Source organism: Galeopterus variegatus, unplaced genomic scaffold (assembly GCF_000696425.1).
Source record: "Galeopterus variegatus unplaced genomic scaffold, G_variegatus-3.0.2 Scaffold569, whole genome shotgun sequence".
Classification (NCBI taxonomy): Eukaryota; Metazoa; Chordata; class Mammalia; order Dermoptera; family Cynocephalidae; genus Galeopterus; species Galeopterus variegatus.
Window position 1 is genome coordinate 93,260 of NW_007726680.1, and position 18,340 is coordinate 111,599.

At 43.9% G+C, this 18,340-nt stretch overlaps 1 protein-coding gene across 1 annotated transcript; it reads right to left on the bottom strand.

Moving 5' to 3' along the window:
• Nucleotides 1-11,567: 11,567 nt before the first annotated feature.
• LOC103588407 (arachidonate 12-lipoxygenase, epidermal-type-like) lies at nt 11,568-17,972 on the bottom strand. The gene is made up of 14 exons (XM_008570069.1): nt 17,835-17,972; nt 17,206-17,410; nt 16,929-17,010; nt 16,720-16,842; nt 16,526-16,629; nt 16,241-16,401; nt 15,264-15,407; nt 14,960-15,169; nt 13,417-13,503; nt 13,000-13,169; nt 12,777-12,899; nt 12,208-12,307; nt 11,936-12,103; nt 11,568-11,828 (listed from the first exon to the last, which is right to left on the bottom strand). Exons 1-14 carry the CDS (start codon nt 17,967-17,969, stop codon nt 11,649-11,651), a joined length of 1,992 nt encoding a protein of 663 aa, XP_008568291.1. The 5' UTR covers nt 17,970-17,972; the 3' UTR covers nt 11,568-11,648.
• Nucleotides 17,973-18,340: the final 368 nt, after the last annotated feature.

An 18,340-nucleotide genomic window follows, 5' to 3' on the forward strand; every position in this document is an offset into this window, starting at 1 on the left:
GAGAAGCAGCAAGTCACCTGTAAGGGAGCCCCAGTCAGAATAACATCAGACTTTTCATCAGAAACTCTAAAAGCCAGAAAAGAATGAAATGATATATTCAAAACACTAAAGGACAAAAATTGCCAGCAAAGAATGCTTTACCCAGCAAGGCTATCCTTCTGAAATGAAGGACAAATAGTATATTTCTCAGACAAACAAAAACTGTGGGAGTTCACTACCACATGACCAGCCCTAAAAGAAATTCTCAAGGAAGTACTGGGTTCAGTACCACAAAAACAGCCATCACTGCCATGAATACACAAGAAAGAAGAATATCTACCATCAAAACAAAAATGCTAACAAAAGAGAAAAAAATAGTTTATCTATCACCCCAAGAAACCAATAAATACAGAAGACAAACAGAAAATTTAAAAGAAAGGAACAAAAGATACATAAGACATCTAAACAAAAATCAGTATAATGCTAGGAGTAAATCAACACCTTTCAATAATAACTCTGAATGTAAAGGGACTAAATTCCCCATTCAAAAGACACAGAACAACTGACTGGATTAAAAATATGGACCCAACAATATGCTGTCTCCAAGAGACTCAATTGACCTATAAAGACACACATAGACTAAGAGTGAAAGGATTGCAAAGGTATATCATGCAAGTAGAAATGAAAAATGAGCTGGAATAGCTATTCTTATATCAGATTAAATAGACTTTAAAGCAAAAAACATTAAAAGAGATAAAGATGTCCAGTATATAATGACAAAAGGATCTATCCATCAAGAAGACATAACAATCATAAATATATATGCACCTAATGTTGGAGCAGCCAGATTTACAAAGCAAACACTATTAGATCTAAAGAAAGAAGTTGACACTAACACCATAATAGTGGGGGACCTGAACACCACACTCTCATCATTGGACAGATTATCTAGGCAAAAAATCAGCAGAGAAACACAAGATCTAAACAATACTTTAGACCAATTGGATTTGGCAGACATCTACAGAACATTCCACCCAACAACCTCAGAATATTCATTCTTCTTATCAGCACATGGAACATTCTCCAGGATAAACCACGTGTTAGGTCACAAAACAAGTCTTAACAAATTCAAAAAAATTGGAATTATTCCATGTATTGTTTCTGATCACAATGGATTAAAATTAGAAATCAATAATAAATGAAACTCTGAAAGCTATACAAACACATAGAAATTAAACAACATTCTGCTTAATAATATGTGGGTCCAAGAAGAAATCAAACAGGAAATAAAAAAATTTCTTGAAACTAATGAAAATAATGACACATCATACCAAAACCTGTGGGATACTGCAAAAGAGGTATTAAGGGGGAAATTTATTGCATTAAATGCTTACTTCAGAAAAATGGAAAGATGGCAAATAAATAACCTATCACTTCACCTTAAAAATCTAGAAAAACAAGAACAATTCCAACCTAAAGTTGGTAGACAGAAAGAAATAATTAAGATCAGAGCATGAAATAGAAACACACACAAAAAAATACAAAATATCAATGAAACAAAAAGTTGGTTTTTTGAAAAGATTAATAAAGTCAACAGACCTTTAGCAAGACTAACTAAGAAGAGAGAAAACCCAAATAACAAAAATTAGAAATGAAAACCATGATATTACAATTGATACCTCAGAAATATAAGGAATCATTAGAGACTACTATAAACATCTATATGCCAACAAATTTGAAAATCTGGAGGAAATGGATAAATTTCTGGATGCATACAAATTACCAAAACTGAGCCAAGAAGATGTGGAATATCTGAACAGACCAATAACAATAAAAGAGATTGAAGCTATTATCAGAAGGCTCCCAACAAAGAAAAGCCCAGGACCAGATGGGTTCACTGAAGAGTTCTACCAAATCTTCAAAGAGGAACTGATACCAATTCTCTACAAATTGTTCCAAAAGATTGAAGCAGAGGCCATTGTCCCAAACTTGTTCTATGAGGCAAATATCACCCTGATACCAAAACCAGACAAAGATGTATCAAAAGTAGAAAACTACAGGCCAATATCCTTGATGAGCATAGATGCAAAAATCCTCAACAAAATACTAGCTAATGAGATACAGAAACACATACAGAAAATTATACACCATGATCAAGTGGGATTCATCACAGAGATGCAAGGTTGGTTCAACATATGCAAATCAATAAATATGATACACCACATTAATAAAAGCAAAGATAAAAACCACACGATCATCTCTATTGATGCTGGAAAAGCATTTGACAAAATTCAACATACTTTCATGATAAAGACTCTCTACAAGTTAGGCATAGATGGAAAGTATCCCAACATAATTAAAGCTGTATACAATAAGCCCACTGCTGATATCATCTTGAACAGAAACTAGACAAGGATGCCCACTCTCACCACTCCTATTCAACATAGTGCAGGAAGTACTAGCCAGAGAAATCAGAGAAGGAAATAAAGGGCAACCAGATTGAAAAGGATGAAGTCAAGCTGTCCCTTTTTGTAGATGATATGATCCTATATATTGAACAGCCTAAAGCTTCTATTAAAAAAACTCATAGACTTGATAAATGATTTCAGCAAAGTTGCAGGATACAAAATCAACACACAAAAGTCAGTAGCATTTCTATACTCCACCAGTGAACATGCAGAAAAAGAAATCAAGAAAGCTAGCCCATTTATAATAGCCACCAAAAAAATAAAATATTTAGGAATAAAGCTGACTAAGGATGTGAAAAATCTCTATGAAGAGAACTAAAAACTACTGTTGAGAGAAATTAGAGAGGACACAAGAAGATGGAAAGATATCCCATGCTCTTGGATTGGAAGAATTAACATTGTGAGAATGTCCATGTTACCCAAAGTGATCTACAGATTCAATGCAAGCCCCATCAAAATTCCAATGACATTCTTCTCTGATATGGAAAAAGATATCCAGACACTTATATGGAACAACAAAAGGGCACACATAGCCAAAGCAATCCTGAGAAAAAAATAAATAAAGCTGGAGGCATAACACTGCCTGACTTTAAACCATATTACAAAGCTATAATAACCAAAACAGCATGGTACTGGCATAAAAATAGACACACAGACCAATGGAATAGAATAGAGAACACAGAAATCAATCCACACACCTACAGCCATGTGATCTTTGACAAAGGCAGCAAAGCTACATACTGGGAAGAGACTGCCTTTTCAACAAGTGGTGCTGGGAAAACTGAATACTCATATGTATGAGAATAAAACTAGACCCGTATCTTTCACCATATACCAAAATCAACTCAAAATGGATTAAAGAATTAAATATACGTCCTGAAACAATAAAACTCCTTAAAGAGGGCCGGCCCGGTGGCGCACTGCTACAGTGCGCCACTTGGGAGCGCGGCGGCGCTCCTACCTAGGGTTCAGATCCCACATACAGACCGGCCGCTCACTGGCTGAGCAAGGTGCGGGCGCAACACCAAGGGTTGCGATCCGTTGCCAGTCACGAAAAAAGACAAAAAAAGGAAAAATAAATAAATAAATAAAACTCCTTAAAGAAAACATAGGGGAAACACTCCAGGAAGTAGGAGTAGGTACAGAATTCACAAATAGGACCCAAATAGCACAGGCAACTAAAGGTAAAATAAACAAATGGGATTATATCAAACTGAAAAGCTCCTGCACAGCAAAAGAAACAATCAACAGAGTAAAAAAACAACCAACAGAGTGGGAGAAAATATTTGCAAACTATACATCTGACAAGGATTAATATCCAGACTATATAAGGAACTCAACTTCACAACAACAATAAAAAATAACCCAATTAAAAAATGGACAATGGAGCTGAACAGGCATTTCTCAAAGGAAGATATATGAACAGACACATGTAAAAATGCTCAATATCAGGCCGACCCCGTGGCTCACTTGGCTGAGTGTGGCGCTGGGAGTGCAGCAGCGCTGGGAGCACCAAGCCAAGGGTTACGATCCCCTTACCAGTCACACACACACAAAAAAAAAAAAATGCTTAATATCACTCAACACCCAGGAGATGCAAATCAAAACCACACTGAGATACCATCTCACTCCAGTTAGGATGGCTAATATCCAAAAGACTGGCGATGATAAGTGCTGGAGAGATTGTGGGGAAAAAGAAACTCTTATCCACTGTTGGTGGGGCTGCAAAATGGTGTAGCCTTTATGGAAAATGATATGAAAGTTCCTCAATTACAGATAGATCTAACATATGACCCAGTGACTCCACTGCTGGGAATATACCCAGAAGGATGGAAATCATCATGCTGAAAGGATAACTGTACTCCAGAGTTTACTGCAGCTCTATATATAATAGCCAAGAGCTGGAACCAGCCCAAATGTCCATCATCTGATGAGTGGATAAGGAAACTGTGGTATATCTACACAATGGAATACTACTCTGCTATAACAAAGAATGAAATACTACCATTTGCAACAACATGGATGGACTTAGAGAAAATTGTGTTAAGTGAAATAAGCCAGGCAGAGAAAGAGAAATACCATATGTCCTCACTCATAAGTAGGGGCAAAAGGAAGGAAGGAAGGAAGGGAGAGAAGGAGAAAGAAGCAACAATCACAATAATTCATTGAAGGGATGATGAATTTTGTCAAACTGAGGCCACCAGAAGTGGGGAAGGGACAGGGAGGAAGTTTATTGAGAAATTGGTAAAGGGCCACCAAAAATTATTATATTATGTAATGCTGAATATACTAATTATCTTGGTTTCAGCATCATATATTGCACACAGGTGTTGATATTCAACCCTCTACTCCACAGATATGTACGATCAATTACATTTCAATAAATTTTTTAAAAACTTAAACCTACCAGACCTAGAGAGATTTAGAAGTAAGTTCTGTAAAACAGTCCATGGAAAGATAATTCCAATCATAGATAAGATCTTCCTTAAAAATAGCAAAAATGAACATTATCCAACTCACTATGGACCATCTTAACAAAAGCAGACAAAGATAACTCAAGAAAGGTATGTTTCTGTATACCATATACTAATCATACTGATGACCACAACTGCAAAAATTGTAAACAAAATATTAGCAATTTTAAAATATAACAAGGTATAAAATGACACAGACAGATATATCTGAAAAATACAAAGTTGGCTTATGATTATAAACTTTATATAATTGCAATGCAATTCTATTAAAAATCTCAACAGTCTTTATTTGTGGAAATTGGTAAGCTGATTCTAATATTTATATAAAAGGCCAAATTTCAAGATAAGCCAAGGCACCTCTAAAGAACAAATTGGTTAAATATGTCTTATGAAATAGTAGGCTATGTTGCCTATAAAACTGTAGTAATTAATTCAGTGTGGTATAACATATGACAAACATATAAATGGAATAGAATAGACAGCTGAGAAAAGAAGCACTTATGGCCACTTGGTTTATGTAAGCATTAAAGATCAGTGAGGAAGGATGGGCTTTTCAGCATACAGTCCTGGGATAACTTATTATCATGATGGAAAAAATAATTATACCAGTGGAAGAGGCAAAATTTCCAGGGCAGGAGAAAGCTACCTAAGTAGACACTTGATTTCTGTAAGGAATGCGGTTTCAAGGTAAAGTACATTCTCTTAAGCTACCTGAGGTGAGGACAGGGCTCGCAATACATTAGGTAGGGGACTCAGCAAAGAAAATAGAACTACATAGCAAATCAGACCCAGGAAGATATAAAACTCAGAAGGAAATAGCTAACCATAGTGGTGGCCTGTGGTCTTTGAGTGAGCAAATATCTGAGCATATTTGGACTCAGATAGCAATACTGTTCTCTATGCAGTTGGGCTTCAGGTATTCATAGGGAAGGTCTAGCTGCTCATTCTGGGCCACAATTTCTCTTTCCAGGTTGTCCAGATCTGCTTGAAATCATCCTAAAATAGCCTTGAGCCTAGGGCCTGAGAAACATTCTTCTTTGTGATGCTCCAGGGGCACCTGTGGCAGACCTGGGGACCAGAGTCCAGTCCTGCACTCTGATGGCCCTTCAGTTGTCAGTATCTCCCCCACCAGAGTTCCAGAGATTCACTCTCACCATGTCTGGCTGCCGCCGGCTCAGTTGCCACACAAAAAACATCTGAAGATAGCTCTGCTGGATGTCAGGTAGTGACCCCATCACTATGGCCATTGTCACATCTTCCATGGTGGTAGGTGGGAGCATCTGCATTGAGTACAGGCCATTAGGGATACAGAAAAAAAATCCACCTGCAGGAGAAGAACCTGGAGTCACGTAGGAACTCTGAATTTCAGGACTCTCACCTGCATTTCTCTCCTTCAAGCATCTGCTAGTCTAAGCACATGCCCTTTTATTTCTCACATGGATTAGCAACATAGCAATTTATACCTTGCAAAAAACATGCAGATTCTTAACTAGTCTCCTGTTTTTAACTTCTCTAACACATAGCATTACATGATTGTCCCATACATCTTATTAAAACACAATAATTTTATTCCTCTCCAGCTCAAAATCACGGGTGACTCCCTACAACTTCCCATATTAGAGATCAGCTTAATATTCAGTGTGTTCAACGGTATGAGCTCATGGACTATACTGTACACAATAATCTTATATACCACCATAAAAGAAAAAAAGCCCTGTATATTCAAGTTTTATGATGTAATTTATTGTAACTAGCACCTTGATTTCTGAGGGTAAAATGTGAAGAAGAAAAAAAAAGATAGATCTTTTAATCGATAGCATGTGCTATTTTTGGTTCTTATATCCTTCTTCCTACTTCTAATTCTCCTCTATTCTTTTACATTTCTTCTTCTGCCTTGGTAATGCACCAGGATTTGCAAAGCAAGAACACATTGCTCAGAGCTTTCCTACAATTAAATCCATCAGATTCCATACCAAATTTATTCATATTTTACATTTATCTAAAATAATAATCAAGGAAATTCAAATAAAAGTGTAAGGAGCAGAAGAAACAATGAATATTATACATTGCTCAAAGAAACATAACGACAACAGCCTCAGTAAATGCCAGGGTTTTGTTTAGTACTACCACTGCAAGTGTTTTCTTCAGAACATCTTTTAAGATTATCTCATTCTTGGCTATTGTGAAGAGTGCTGCGATGAACATTGGGGTACAGGTATACCTTCGACTTGATGATTCCCACCAACAATGTATGAGAGTTCCTTTTTCTCCGCAACCACGCCAGCATTTATCTTTCAGCGTCTTTTGGATTTTTGCCATCCTAACTGGGGTGAGATGGTATCTCAGTGTGGTTTTGATTTGCATTTCCCAGATGCTGAGTGATGTTGAGGGGACGCAGACTTTCAATTGTCCATACTTGGTCTTGGTTGTTGGCCATGTGTTGGGCAGTGCATATGAAGATGCATATGGTGAGGAAATGACAGAGATGAGCATGAGACTGGAAGGAGACAGGGAAACCTGGGAGGAGAAAGAACAACGTTTGGAAGAAACAGCCCCAGAAGGGACAAGGAAATAAGGGCTGATGTCTTGGGATACCATATGTTAGAGTTAGTGATTGTTCACTGATTCACTCATTCATTCACTCAATCATTCAAAAATCATGAAACTACTATGTACTAGGCACTGTTTAGGCATTGGAGGTATGTTGGTGAGCAAAACAGACAAATACTTCTGTCCTCTTACAGTTTAGATTCTAGAATGGGAGGAAGATAATAAACAGAATAATTGCTTGTCCTTGTCCTTTCTCTTCTTTGGACATGTCTAAGAGGGACACAGATGAGGATCTCCTTCTGGAGATGTAGTTAAAAGCCCTGAGGATTTCTGTAAGATTTATATAATTATAGGACCTTGTTTACTAGGTGTAGAGCTAGGGCTGGGTCTCTGGTGTTCACAAACCCCTTGAGCCCTTTCACAAACCCTTCACACGAAGGTCTGTGATCTAGGTGACCAGCAAAAAGGTCCTCGGAGCCTTGGTTGAAGAAAGAATAGTCTTTATTCAGCACACATGTCTAAGAGTTAGGCAGTACAAAGAAACTCAGAAACTCCACTGCTACCAGCAAAGTCCAAAGAAAAACTGAGCAACTGCCAGCAGAGTAAACATGCTCTATTTTTAGATGTGAGCTCTGCCAGCCAGGCTGCTTCACAAACTGCAGAGCACATAATAGCAACAAACTAAAAAGATACATGGGTGCACATGCACACTAACTCCACCAACACACAACTTGTTTACAAGAAATGTGCTGCACCACCCCCAATCAGACCTGAGTCGAGGGAGCCTGACTAAATTCTATTTTCCCCACACTAGGCTTAGGGATTTCTCTGGCTATACAAATCTCTTAAAACTTCATGCAGTGTGAAATCCAGCAATTCTGTGGACCAGTATCCAAAGCTAGAGATCGTGTCTAAATTTGGTCTTTGACTCTGGACCCCAGTATTTAGTGTTTTGTTTTGTTCTGGTTCTTAGTAGCAAGCTTCATAGCTCTGCCTATCCATCTAATTCTCATCCAGTTAGCTTCTTCCATCTTAGCCTTTGCCTTGAGCAAAATAAACAATTGGCTATGGAAATGAGGCCCTCCACTAATGAGACCTTTGCTTCAAGACTTAATCCCCATGGGTGACTTTTTACAAGGGCACTTCTTGCCTCTATCCAGCAAGGAATACACAGCAAGCATTTTTTTTTCCTTTTTGTCTTTTTTCGTGGCCGGCAACGGATCGCAACCCTCAGTGTCGCGCCCGTACCGGACCGGGACCGGCAACGGGATCGCAACCCTCGGTGTCGCGCCCGCACCTCGCTCAGCCAGTGAGCAGCCGGTCTGTATGTGGGATCCGAACCCTCGGCGGGAGCGCCGCCACACTCCCAAGTGGCGCACTGTAGCAGTGCGCCACCGGGCCGGCCCACAGCAAGCATTTTTTGAGAGGGAACTGGGAATTAGGTTTCTTCAGTTTGGGGGTTTATCCCAGGTTCCAATCCTACATCCTGGATTTTCCCAATCTTTTTGCCTTTGTTCAAATACATTTTAGGTTAGGACACAGAAATAGGCTTTTGTAAGCATGCAATTCATCGTGGATGGCTCACTGCAGGCATAAATGGCCCTTTCTAATAAAGCTTTATGTGCTTGCCTCTAGCCTATCAAGAGGCTACCTTGGAATAAAGCATGCCTCTCTCTCCAAAATATGACTGGAGGCTATAAGACACAGTCAGTATCTTGAAATGTTTTCTTGCATGTGATAACAAGGATTGCTAAAGTCCTATATCATGACATCTCAGACAATTTTCTGTATATTATCTATTACTTTTAAAATTCTACTCTTGGTTATTAATTTCTGTATTATTTATGTCTTTCAGATGTAAGTGACTTCAATTACAAATACTGTAGCAAGAAAATAGAAGGAGTAGGAGGAGTTATTTAATGGTTCATATAACTGAGAGTCCAAGGCATAGATGGCTCCAGGTATAGCCGGATCCAGATGACCATCTAATGTCTTCAGAGTTCTTCTCTTTCTGTCTAAGGGCTGAGTTTGCCTCTGTTTGCCTTCTCTCATGGTCACGACAGCAAGATAGCCCCTGACAGGCTCACAGTCATATTCTACCAGCTTAGTCACCCCAGTGTTGAGTGAGTATCAATTGTTCTTCATAAAAGTACCAAGGAGGATTCTAGTGAACCGGGGTTTGATCTTGCGCCAGTCCCTATAGATGGATGTAGGAAATGGGCACGTTTAGCTTCACCTAAACCAAACAAAAAGTATTCCACACAGACATTAGTTCTGAAGGGCTGAAAGAAAGATAAAAACAAATGTTCACCAGGCTGTCCTTGAATAACTCTGGATCACAGGGATACCCATTTTCCCTCTACCACCTTATATGGATAGTTTACCAGAATGGGTAGAAAGTCTGCTGGTTAGGTATAAATAATAGTTATCACAGTTAACTGCAGTCTATGTGAATTCTCAGCAGCATTTGACACAGTTGGCCACATTTATTTTGTTTAAATACTTTACTCTCTTCTTTCTATGACGCGATAGTCTCCTGGTCTTCCACTTTCTTCAGTGGCTCTCTACCATGCAGGTACCAGTTCCACGGAGTCCTTGGTTCTGTCTCCCTGATTTTCCCTCAGGAAGTACCCTCACTCTTTCAACTAACAGGCCTGAAACTCATTGTCTCCAGGCTTAGGGGAAGATTTCATATGGGAAAGGCTGGGTTTCTCATTAATTGATGAGAAGGTACATTTGTTAATGTAACAGCTGTAACAAACCAACCCAAACAAATAATAGTTCAAAGATAATAAAAGTACAGGGTATTCTTTTCTCACTTCTGAAAAGTTTAAAACCAGGGTTCCTGATTTGTGTGTGATTCTCCTTCATTAATTTAGAAACTCAGGCTCCTTCCTGTGGCTCTGCACATTTAACATGTGGCCACCATGCTTGAGAACACCAAATTGGCAAAATAGGAGAGAACATGAGAGATGACATGCAGAGATGACATGTGTGTCTGTGAGACACACACACACAGCAATCAGAATCCGTAGCAGGAAACAGTTGGCACACTCGTCAGTGTGTGTTCTTGAATCTCCTGTATTTTCTGCCCTATGAAAATTGCTGTTGTTATTTGATGCATTGATATTGATCATTGTTATATTTTTATTGTGAATTATACCATTTAGCCTTTGAAAGTAGCCTTGCTTTCTGGCCTGAACTCCATACTGTCTAATTTTAAGATTATAAACTTTGCTTTCTTTTGTTTTCATTTGTCTGTTATACATTTGCCCATCCCTCTATTTTAGACTTTCAGAATCAGTTTGTTTTAAATGTACCTCCTGAAACAGTATAGAGTTGGGTTTTTCTTTATCATCCAATATGAAAATATTTTTCTTGTAATATATGTTATGTTCATTTACATCATTTACATATATTGATATGATTTTTTTAGTTTTTTCATATGATTGTATTCATATATATAAAGTATAATATTTCACTCTGTGGCTTGTTTCCTTTGCTTTTTATTGCAGTTAGACAATTTGGAAAGGTTTGTATTTTTGATCTAATAGTAATCTTTGTAATCATACTTAATATAATGCCCTGAATCACCTCATTTCAGGTAATATCTGTCATTTTCTAAATATGAGAAATGATAACATTAGTTTATGTTTTTTCCTTCATCATTACATTTTTTTCAATATTTACCTTCTTTTTGTATTTACTCTTAAATGCATTTATACTTCCACCACTTAAATCGTCAACATTAAGCAAGCAATACCTGAGCTTTTTCAATATTTTGTCTTCTCTCTCCCTTGCCCTCTTGTTTCTTTATTAAATCACTTCTACACAGTAAAAATATGGAATATTTACATTTTCTCTGTCACTGTTATCCTCATCTTTATTTTTGTCTTGGTTCAGCATTTAAATATATTCAAGGGCTATCTCATCAATCATTTTTCCAAAGTTTCCGCTTCCAAAGTTATTTCTTGGTTGGCCAGAATCCATCATCTAGTTATAATTTTCTTAATAATAACTAAAGGGAACATATTTCTTGTGTCATGGGCAGCTCTGGGCACCCCAACTGCATGGTTTGGGGGATAGTCTGTTCACCAAAGGATGTGGCCAAGGAGGGTGGAGTTCTCAAAGGTACTTAGGGACGGTGGAGCTTTGGAGCTGAGATAGGCAAGGCGTCTCAGATGGTCACACTGTTCTCCACCATGCTGGGCCGAAGGTACTCATAGGGCAGGTCCAGGCCTGCATTCCGGACCTCGACCTCCTTGTCCATGGCAGCCAGCTCCTCCTGGAATCGCTTCAGCACAGATTGGGGCCCAGGGCCTGAGAAATATTCTTCCTTATGCTGCCCCAGGGCCACCTGTGAGGGGGAAACTAGATGGCTCTCTTGGGCCTCTCAGCTAAGAATACTACCCCTGCTTCAAGCTGCCTCCTCCTCCCAGACCCAGGCAGGCATCTGTTTCTAACCATGACAGGCTGGCGTCTGCCAAGGAACTTTGTGAAAGTCTTCTGCATACGGGCCTGGTGGAGACTGGGCAGTGAGTTCACGATATCCTTCTCTGTCACGTCCTTGGAGACGGGTGGGGGCTTCCGCATAGTGCATGGGCCATTAGGAATCCAGGAGTACCAGTCTAGCTGCAGGCAGAAGAGCCACTCAGAAGCCCAGGCTAATGACCCAGGCATTTGATCCCTCATCCTCTACCTTCCTGGAACCCCTGGGGGTCGATCATGCAGGTTACCTGGCCCAGGTGGGCGGAAGCATGCTGACCGGTGCATGTGAAGATGCACATGGTAACGAAGTGGCAGAGTTGAGCCCGAGACTCCAAGGACATGGGGAACCTGGATGAAATAAGGAAAATGAGAGACTCTGGAACCAGGACATGAGGCAGATCTCAGGCAGTGAAAGATATGTGGAGATACAGAAAAGAACTTCAGTCTGTGATCCTGGCCTCTAAACTCTATGGCTCACGTATAGCATGTTCTCAAATATTTATGCACTTGGGATGAACCTTGCAGCTACAAGGAGAGGGTAGGAAAGAGTGAAGGAAAATACCTAAGAGAAGTTGTGTATCTGGTTCCAGAGGAAGTTCTTAGTGCAGGAGGAGGGAGAACACTGTATGGAAGGGTGAGAAAGAAAGGGGCTGGGGAAACCAGGACAGATCATTAAGATTTCTGGAGGAACCTCCAGAGAGGTCCAGGAGATTTTCAGTGTCCTCAAGGTAAGGTGTCTTATGATGTGAGAAGACGAGGATTAGTGACAGATGGGTGGGTGTTGACATAAGGGCGCTGGGGGGAATCTGTGCCTTACCCCCGGTTCTGTGCCCCCTGCAGTCCAGTCTCAGTGACCTCTCTGCACCAGGCCTGCAACTCTGGATCATCCTTCACAGCTTGGTCACTCTTGTAGAAAAGCCCAACCATCCCCTCCGCATACCTGCTCCCCGGGGAAGAAGGCACTCAGCCTCAGGTGGCCAGTGGAGGGCCTCCTGGACCTACAGTCCCCCTCGTTTCCTCCCTCTCTGGGTCTCCCTCACCGGCTGATGATTCCCCACAGCCTAAGGGCATCTTGGCCATAGAGAGAAGAATTCACATCCAGGAGCCCGCGGTCAGCCAGGTCATCAGGAGGGCAGAGGGAACGATAGGTCAGACAGGCTGTGGCTCTCTGGAGGATGTCCACGTGGCCTCCACTACCAGTGCTCACCACCTGAGGACAACCCCGAGGCAGACACAATAGGGTTTGCTATGCCAGGTTGGGGGGGGATTAGGATCAGAAGATTCAAGGTTAATGGTCCTTCTCAGGCCCCTTTAACCACGAGGCTATTCGGGTGTGAGGCAGATCAGAGAGGACTTCGTTCAAGGAGGCAGAGCTTGGGGGAGGAGTGGGTGAGGGAAACAACCCTTGGGATTCTTCCAACACTGAACTCTCCTTCTTTACCCATCCATTTCCATACCAGATCAAAAATCCCCCATTCGGAGACAAGACTACTCCGGGCCAGAATGTTGATCTCCATGGTGTAGCGAAAGTGTGGGATCAGGAGCTGATCATGGAAAAAAGAAATAGGACATAGTCAAATAAGAGATATCCCAGGATCCATGAGGGGAAGGGATATCAAAGGACCAGTGACAGAAACGGAGAGAGGGGGTGGTCTCCAAGAAAATGAGAGACTTCCCGTTGGATTGGGTCAGGCTAAGATTTGGGAGAAGAGAGATGGGAAAACGTCTTCTCGGGGCCCCCCAAGGTCAAGGTTTTAGGAATTCACTTATTTTCACAGTAAAAAACTAGCTGGGTCCCCACATATGAACCCATCCCCTTTTGCCTTCCCCAGGACGTCACTCCTGCAACTCTCTCTCTCCCTCTCTCTCTCTCCCTCTCCCTCTCCCTCTCCCTCTCTCCCTCTCTCTCTCTCTCTCCCCCCTCTCTCTCTCAGACACACACACTCTTACTATTGGATATTCTAAAAAAGAAAACCCTCACCTGACTCCACATCCTTCTCCAGCAGCCTCCTCATTTCTTGCTTCACCTTTACTGCAAATCTTAAAAGTCACCTAATATTGTCTCTCCTTCCTCACCTCACATTTTTTGTCAGTATATTAACCGATGACTTCCAAATTGACAAATTCAAATATCTTCTCTGTTACTTGGTTGATCTCTCAGCAGCATTTGAGACACACATCATGCTCCCCTCTTGAAACACTTTCTCCTCCTGGCTGCCATGACTCAAATTTATTAGTGTTTCTCCTACTTCCATGGATGTCCCTGCTCTGGCTCCTTTTCTCACTCCACTCCCTCCTCTAAATTTATAAAGGTTGAAGCATCCTAGAGTTACATACTGAACCAAACTCTCTGCTATATCGACAAACCCTAGAGACTTTCACTTCATACAGTGGTTTTAGATACTTCTGTTTCCTAATAACTCAAATCTATATCTTCAACCCTTATCTCTTCCAGGAACTTCAGATGTAAGTATCCAATTGCCCTCCAGACATATGCAAACAGATCTCTATAAGCAGTGGAAACCTCACGTGGTCGAAAGACAACTCTTAATTCTTCTCCCCACAAAGTAACATGGTTTCCCTTCTCGTCTCCTCCCACCTCCCTTTCCTCCTCCCCAACTCATATCGTATACTTCAGTCACACCCAACATCAGCCATTATTCATATTCCTTTCTTTTCTCACCTCTGCATATCTTTCTGACAGGACCGTCCCCACCCCTCACTAACCCACCTGGCAACCACCTCGGCCCAAATTTCAACTTCTTTGCAAAACCTGCTCTCACTCTTTCCCCAACTCATAGCATAGTAGGTGTGTGCCCTGGGTGTTTCCATAGCACTGTGTGTGTGTGTGTGTGTGTGTGTGTGTATGTCCACATACAAACAGAGATTACTACTAACCTAATGTGATACAAAGTTAGACTCTGGGTAGCTGCCTCCCGAGGCCAGGAGTGTGAAATATGAAGGACAGTCAGATGCAGAATGACAGAGATGCTGAAATACCTTGTAGATTGGATGCAGGCTGGGCAAGCTCCTCAGTGTAGCCACAGAAATAACCTCAGCCATCAGGTGTCCCCTCAGCAGGTGTGACTGTAACTGGTGCAGCTGGAAATCAGAGCTACGGACCCACGTCTTGGCCAGGAGCCAGGCCATGGGAGGGTCTGAGGGAAGGAAGAGCAGAGGTGGGGGGCATCCATGACGAGGCGGCTGGAGCTAGAGCAGGAGAGAGAGTGGGGGCTGAGGACCCATGTGTCCATGTCCCTAAAGGGGATCAATGTCTGCAAGAAAGAGAGTTGGGTCCTCTTACCTGGATGACCATGGGTAAGAGTCTTCCATCAGGGTGAAGCTTCAGCATGACCAAAGGGGCTGCCACATATTGCTGCTTAAAAATGATGATATTAGGCTTGACCCCATCCAGCAGGGAGAAATCAGCTTCAAACAGAGATCCAGCCTGTAGGGTCAGGGGCAGGGATAGATAAAGGGGTTGGAATCAGTTCTGGACCCATCTTCTCTCCTTTGCCAGGGTAGATCCTTCCTCTACCCACCCAAGTCTTTTACTTTAAACACCAGTCACTTTCCCCAGGTCCAAGGCAAGGTTTCCATGCCTGGCGTCTTCCATCAGACTTGGAGATCCCTGAGGCAAAGCTTCTGGCTTTCCACCACGGACCACCACTCCCAACCAAACTCTACCCTTATCCCCTCCTCTACAGGCTTTAGCCAAATGTAGAACAAAATATTTCCTTTATCCATCCGCCGCCCCCCAAAATAGGTCCAGGTCTCCAGAGCTTTGTCCAGTCTGTCCTGCTGTTTACCTCCAGAAGCTTGAGCTCTTCCATAAGGTTGAGATACATCTAAGGAAGGAGGAAGCAGCAAAGGTGGAGATGGAAGAGGAGGAAGAAGAGGAGGAGATACAGCAGGAGACGGTGTAGATCCGCGGTTCTCAACAAGGGGTAGTTTTGCCCCCCAGAGGACATTTGGAAATATCTAGAGACTTTTGGGTGGTCACAAGTGGGGAGAAGCTACTGGCATCTAGTGGGTAGAAGCCAATGATTGCTGCTAAGTATCCTACAATGCCCAGGACAGCCCCACAGTAGAGAATCATCTGGCTCATAATGTCAGTAGTGATGAGCTGGAGAAACCCTAGGAGCAGATGGAGGTGGGTGTGAATGCAGGGAGTGTAGATGGAGGAGGTAAGGAAAGGGAGGAGAGGAGAGGAGCAGAAGGCAAAGAGGAAGGAGGTGTGATGATGGCTGGGGTGCTGGGTTAGCAGAGGGAGCCCAGCACCTGGAGTTCTTTATCCAACTGGGTCTTCAGGTCTTCCATCCCCGGAGGCAGCACCAGCCGGGCTGGGAGGCTTGTAGAACGCCTCAGGAGCATGGGGTTGGCACCGTTGAGAAACTGGTACCCAAAGAGGGCATCATCCTTCCAGGAATGACAAACCCGCTCTAGGGAGGTCAGTTGAGGAGCTCTGTGAGCTCTGAGCCTGGTCCCACTGACGTCTCTCCCTCTTCATTCAAACCCCTGGGTTGGAAATATGTATATAGGTTTGGGGAGGTTGTGGTAACTGACCGGCCAGGGCAGTCTTTCCACGTGGGAATATTTTTTTGAAATCTTCCAGCCTTTTTACAGAATTTGCGAAATCCAGTGTCCCCTTAATGGCCAAATCCTTCAACCTGTGGAAAGAATGAAGTGCAAGAAGGTCAAGAAAGGATTCTCCCCTTGCATCCTGGGAGGCAAGTGTCCAGCCTCAACCTGGCACCCACACTTTTGCCAGAGAGAGAGTGAAGTCTAAATCCTTGTCCTCGAGGAATCGCTCGTCCCTGGGAAGGTCCCGTTGCGTGTTCCCCGCTATAGGCAGGATTAACCCGTCTTTCCAGGAGCCCCACCTGGAGGAAGAACGCGGAGTCAGGGGTGAGCGGGGCGGTGGGTTTCTTGGGATCTGGTAGAGGATCAGGGGCTACCCCGGGCTCACCGGTACACCTTCCTTCTTTCCTCCAGCTCCTGCTCCCGATGTTTCTTAAACAGGTTCTGAGGGTCATCGCTCACAGTCCGCGCTGGCGGACGGGGACACAAGAACACGCGATCTCCCTGGACACCTCTCCCTCAGCCATCGTCCCCAGCCGCACCCTCTTTCACTTCTCGCCCTGTCCTTCGTCACTCCCATCTGTGCTTTTACATCACAGCATCCTTCCGACCCCCTTCTTCCCCCAGCCCGCCAGGTGCCGCACACCCTTCCCCACCGCCCTCACCAGTGCCCTCCGGTAGGCAGATAATCCCGTCGCCCTGCACCCAGCGGTAGCAGGGGAACAGGGCCTCTCCCTGGGCGCCCCCGGGGCCCTGCACCGCGATCCACTTGCAGAACCAGTCAAAATCCAGCAAGACCTTGTGCTTGCGCAGCTTCACCAGCAGGAGGCGCCCCAGGTGCAGGGGGACGTCGATCTCAAACTCCGTCTCCTGCAGGCAGGACGTAGCTCAGGGCCAGCTCCGGGGTCCTCAGAGAGAGCAGCAGGGTCGGGGCGCCTTCCGAGAAGCGTGGCTCTGCTCTCCCCTCGGAGGACACCCGAGAGAGACCTGAACCAGGCGGAGGTGACGGGGCAGAACCCACCCTGCGGGGCTCCAGCCTCCCGGCCCCCAACCGCGTCTCGTCCCTCCTCCCTCCACCCAGCAGGTAAATCCCACTCGTCTCTCCCGTTCCTGTCGCTTTTCCGTTTCTAATCAGGCACCCCACGTACGCCCAACCTCATCGCCTGGTCCCGCTATCCGGGCGCTTCTCGCCGCCGAGAATCCCGCGCCCGCCGGCTCCTCGTCCTCGCCCCCGGTGGCACCCGCAGCGTCCCAGGTCCCTGACTCTCCGCGCCCGGTCGCAGTCGGCACTGACCTTTCCCCACACGGGCCGCAGCCGCTTGCCGAGGTCCGCCTCCCCATGCTCGCCCACCAGCCACAGCTGCACCAGGTTGCCAGAGCCCGCCAAGAACGAGTCCCCGGTGGCGACGCGGACTCTGTACTTGCCCATCTTGCCCAGGCCTTGAGAGGGGCCTGGGGAGCAATCGGCAATAAGAGGATCTGAGACTCAGCCCCAGGGAACCACACCCAGACCCGAGTCCCTGTTGTGTTTGGGTTCCAGGGTCCTCCCCCGCTCAGATGCAGGTGCATCCAGGGTTCTTCAGCGTCTCAAGGTGAAGCCGCGCCCTCATTCACCTGGCGGACCTTCCCCGATGCCAGCCTGCACCGCCCTGCCCTAAGCTGAGCAGGCGGCCCGCAGACGATGACAGCAACGCGCTGGCAGTCACCCTGACCCAATTTTGGTGAAAAAGTGAATGATAGCCAAAGGCGCTGGAGATAAGGGAGGTGAAATGGCTTGAAGTATGGGAGTGTTTTCCAATG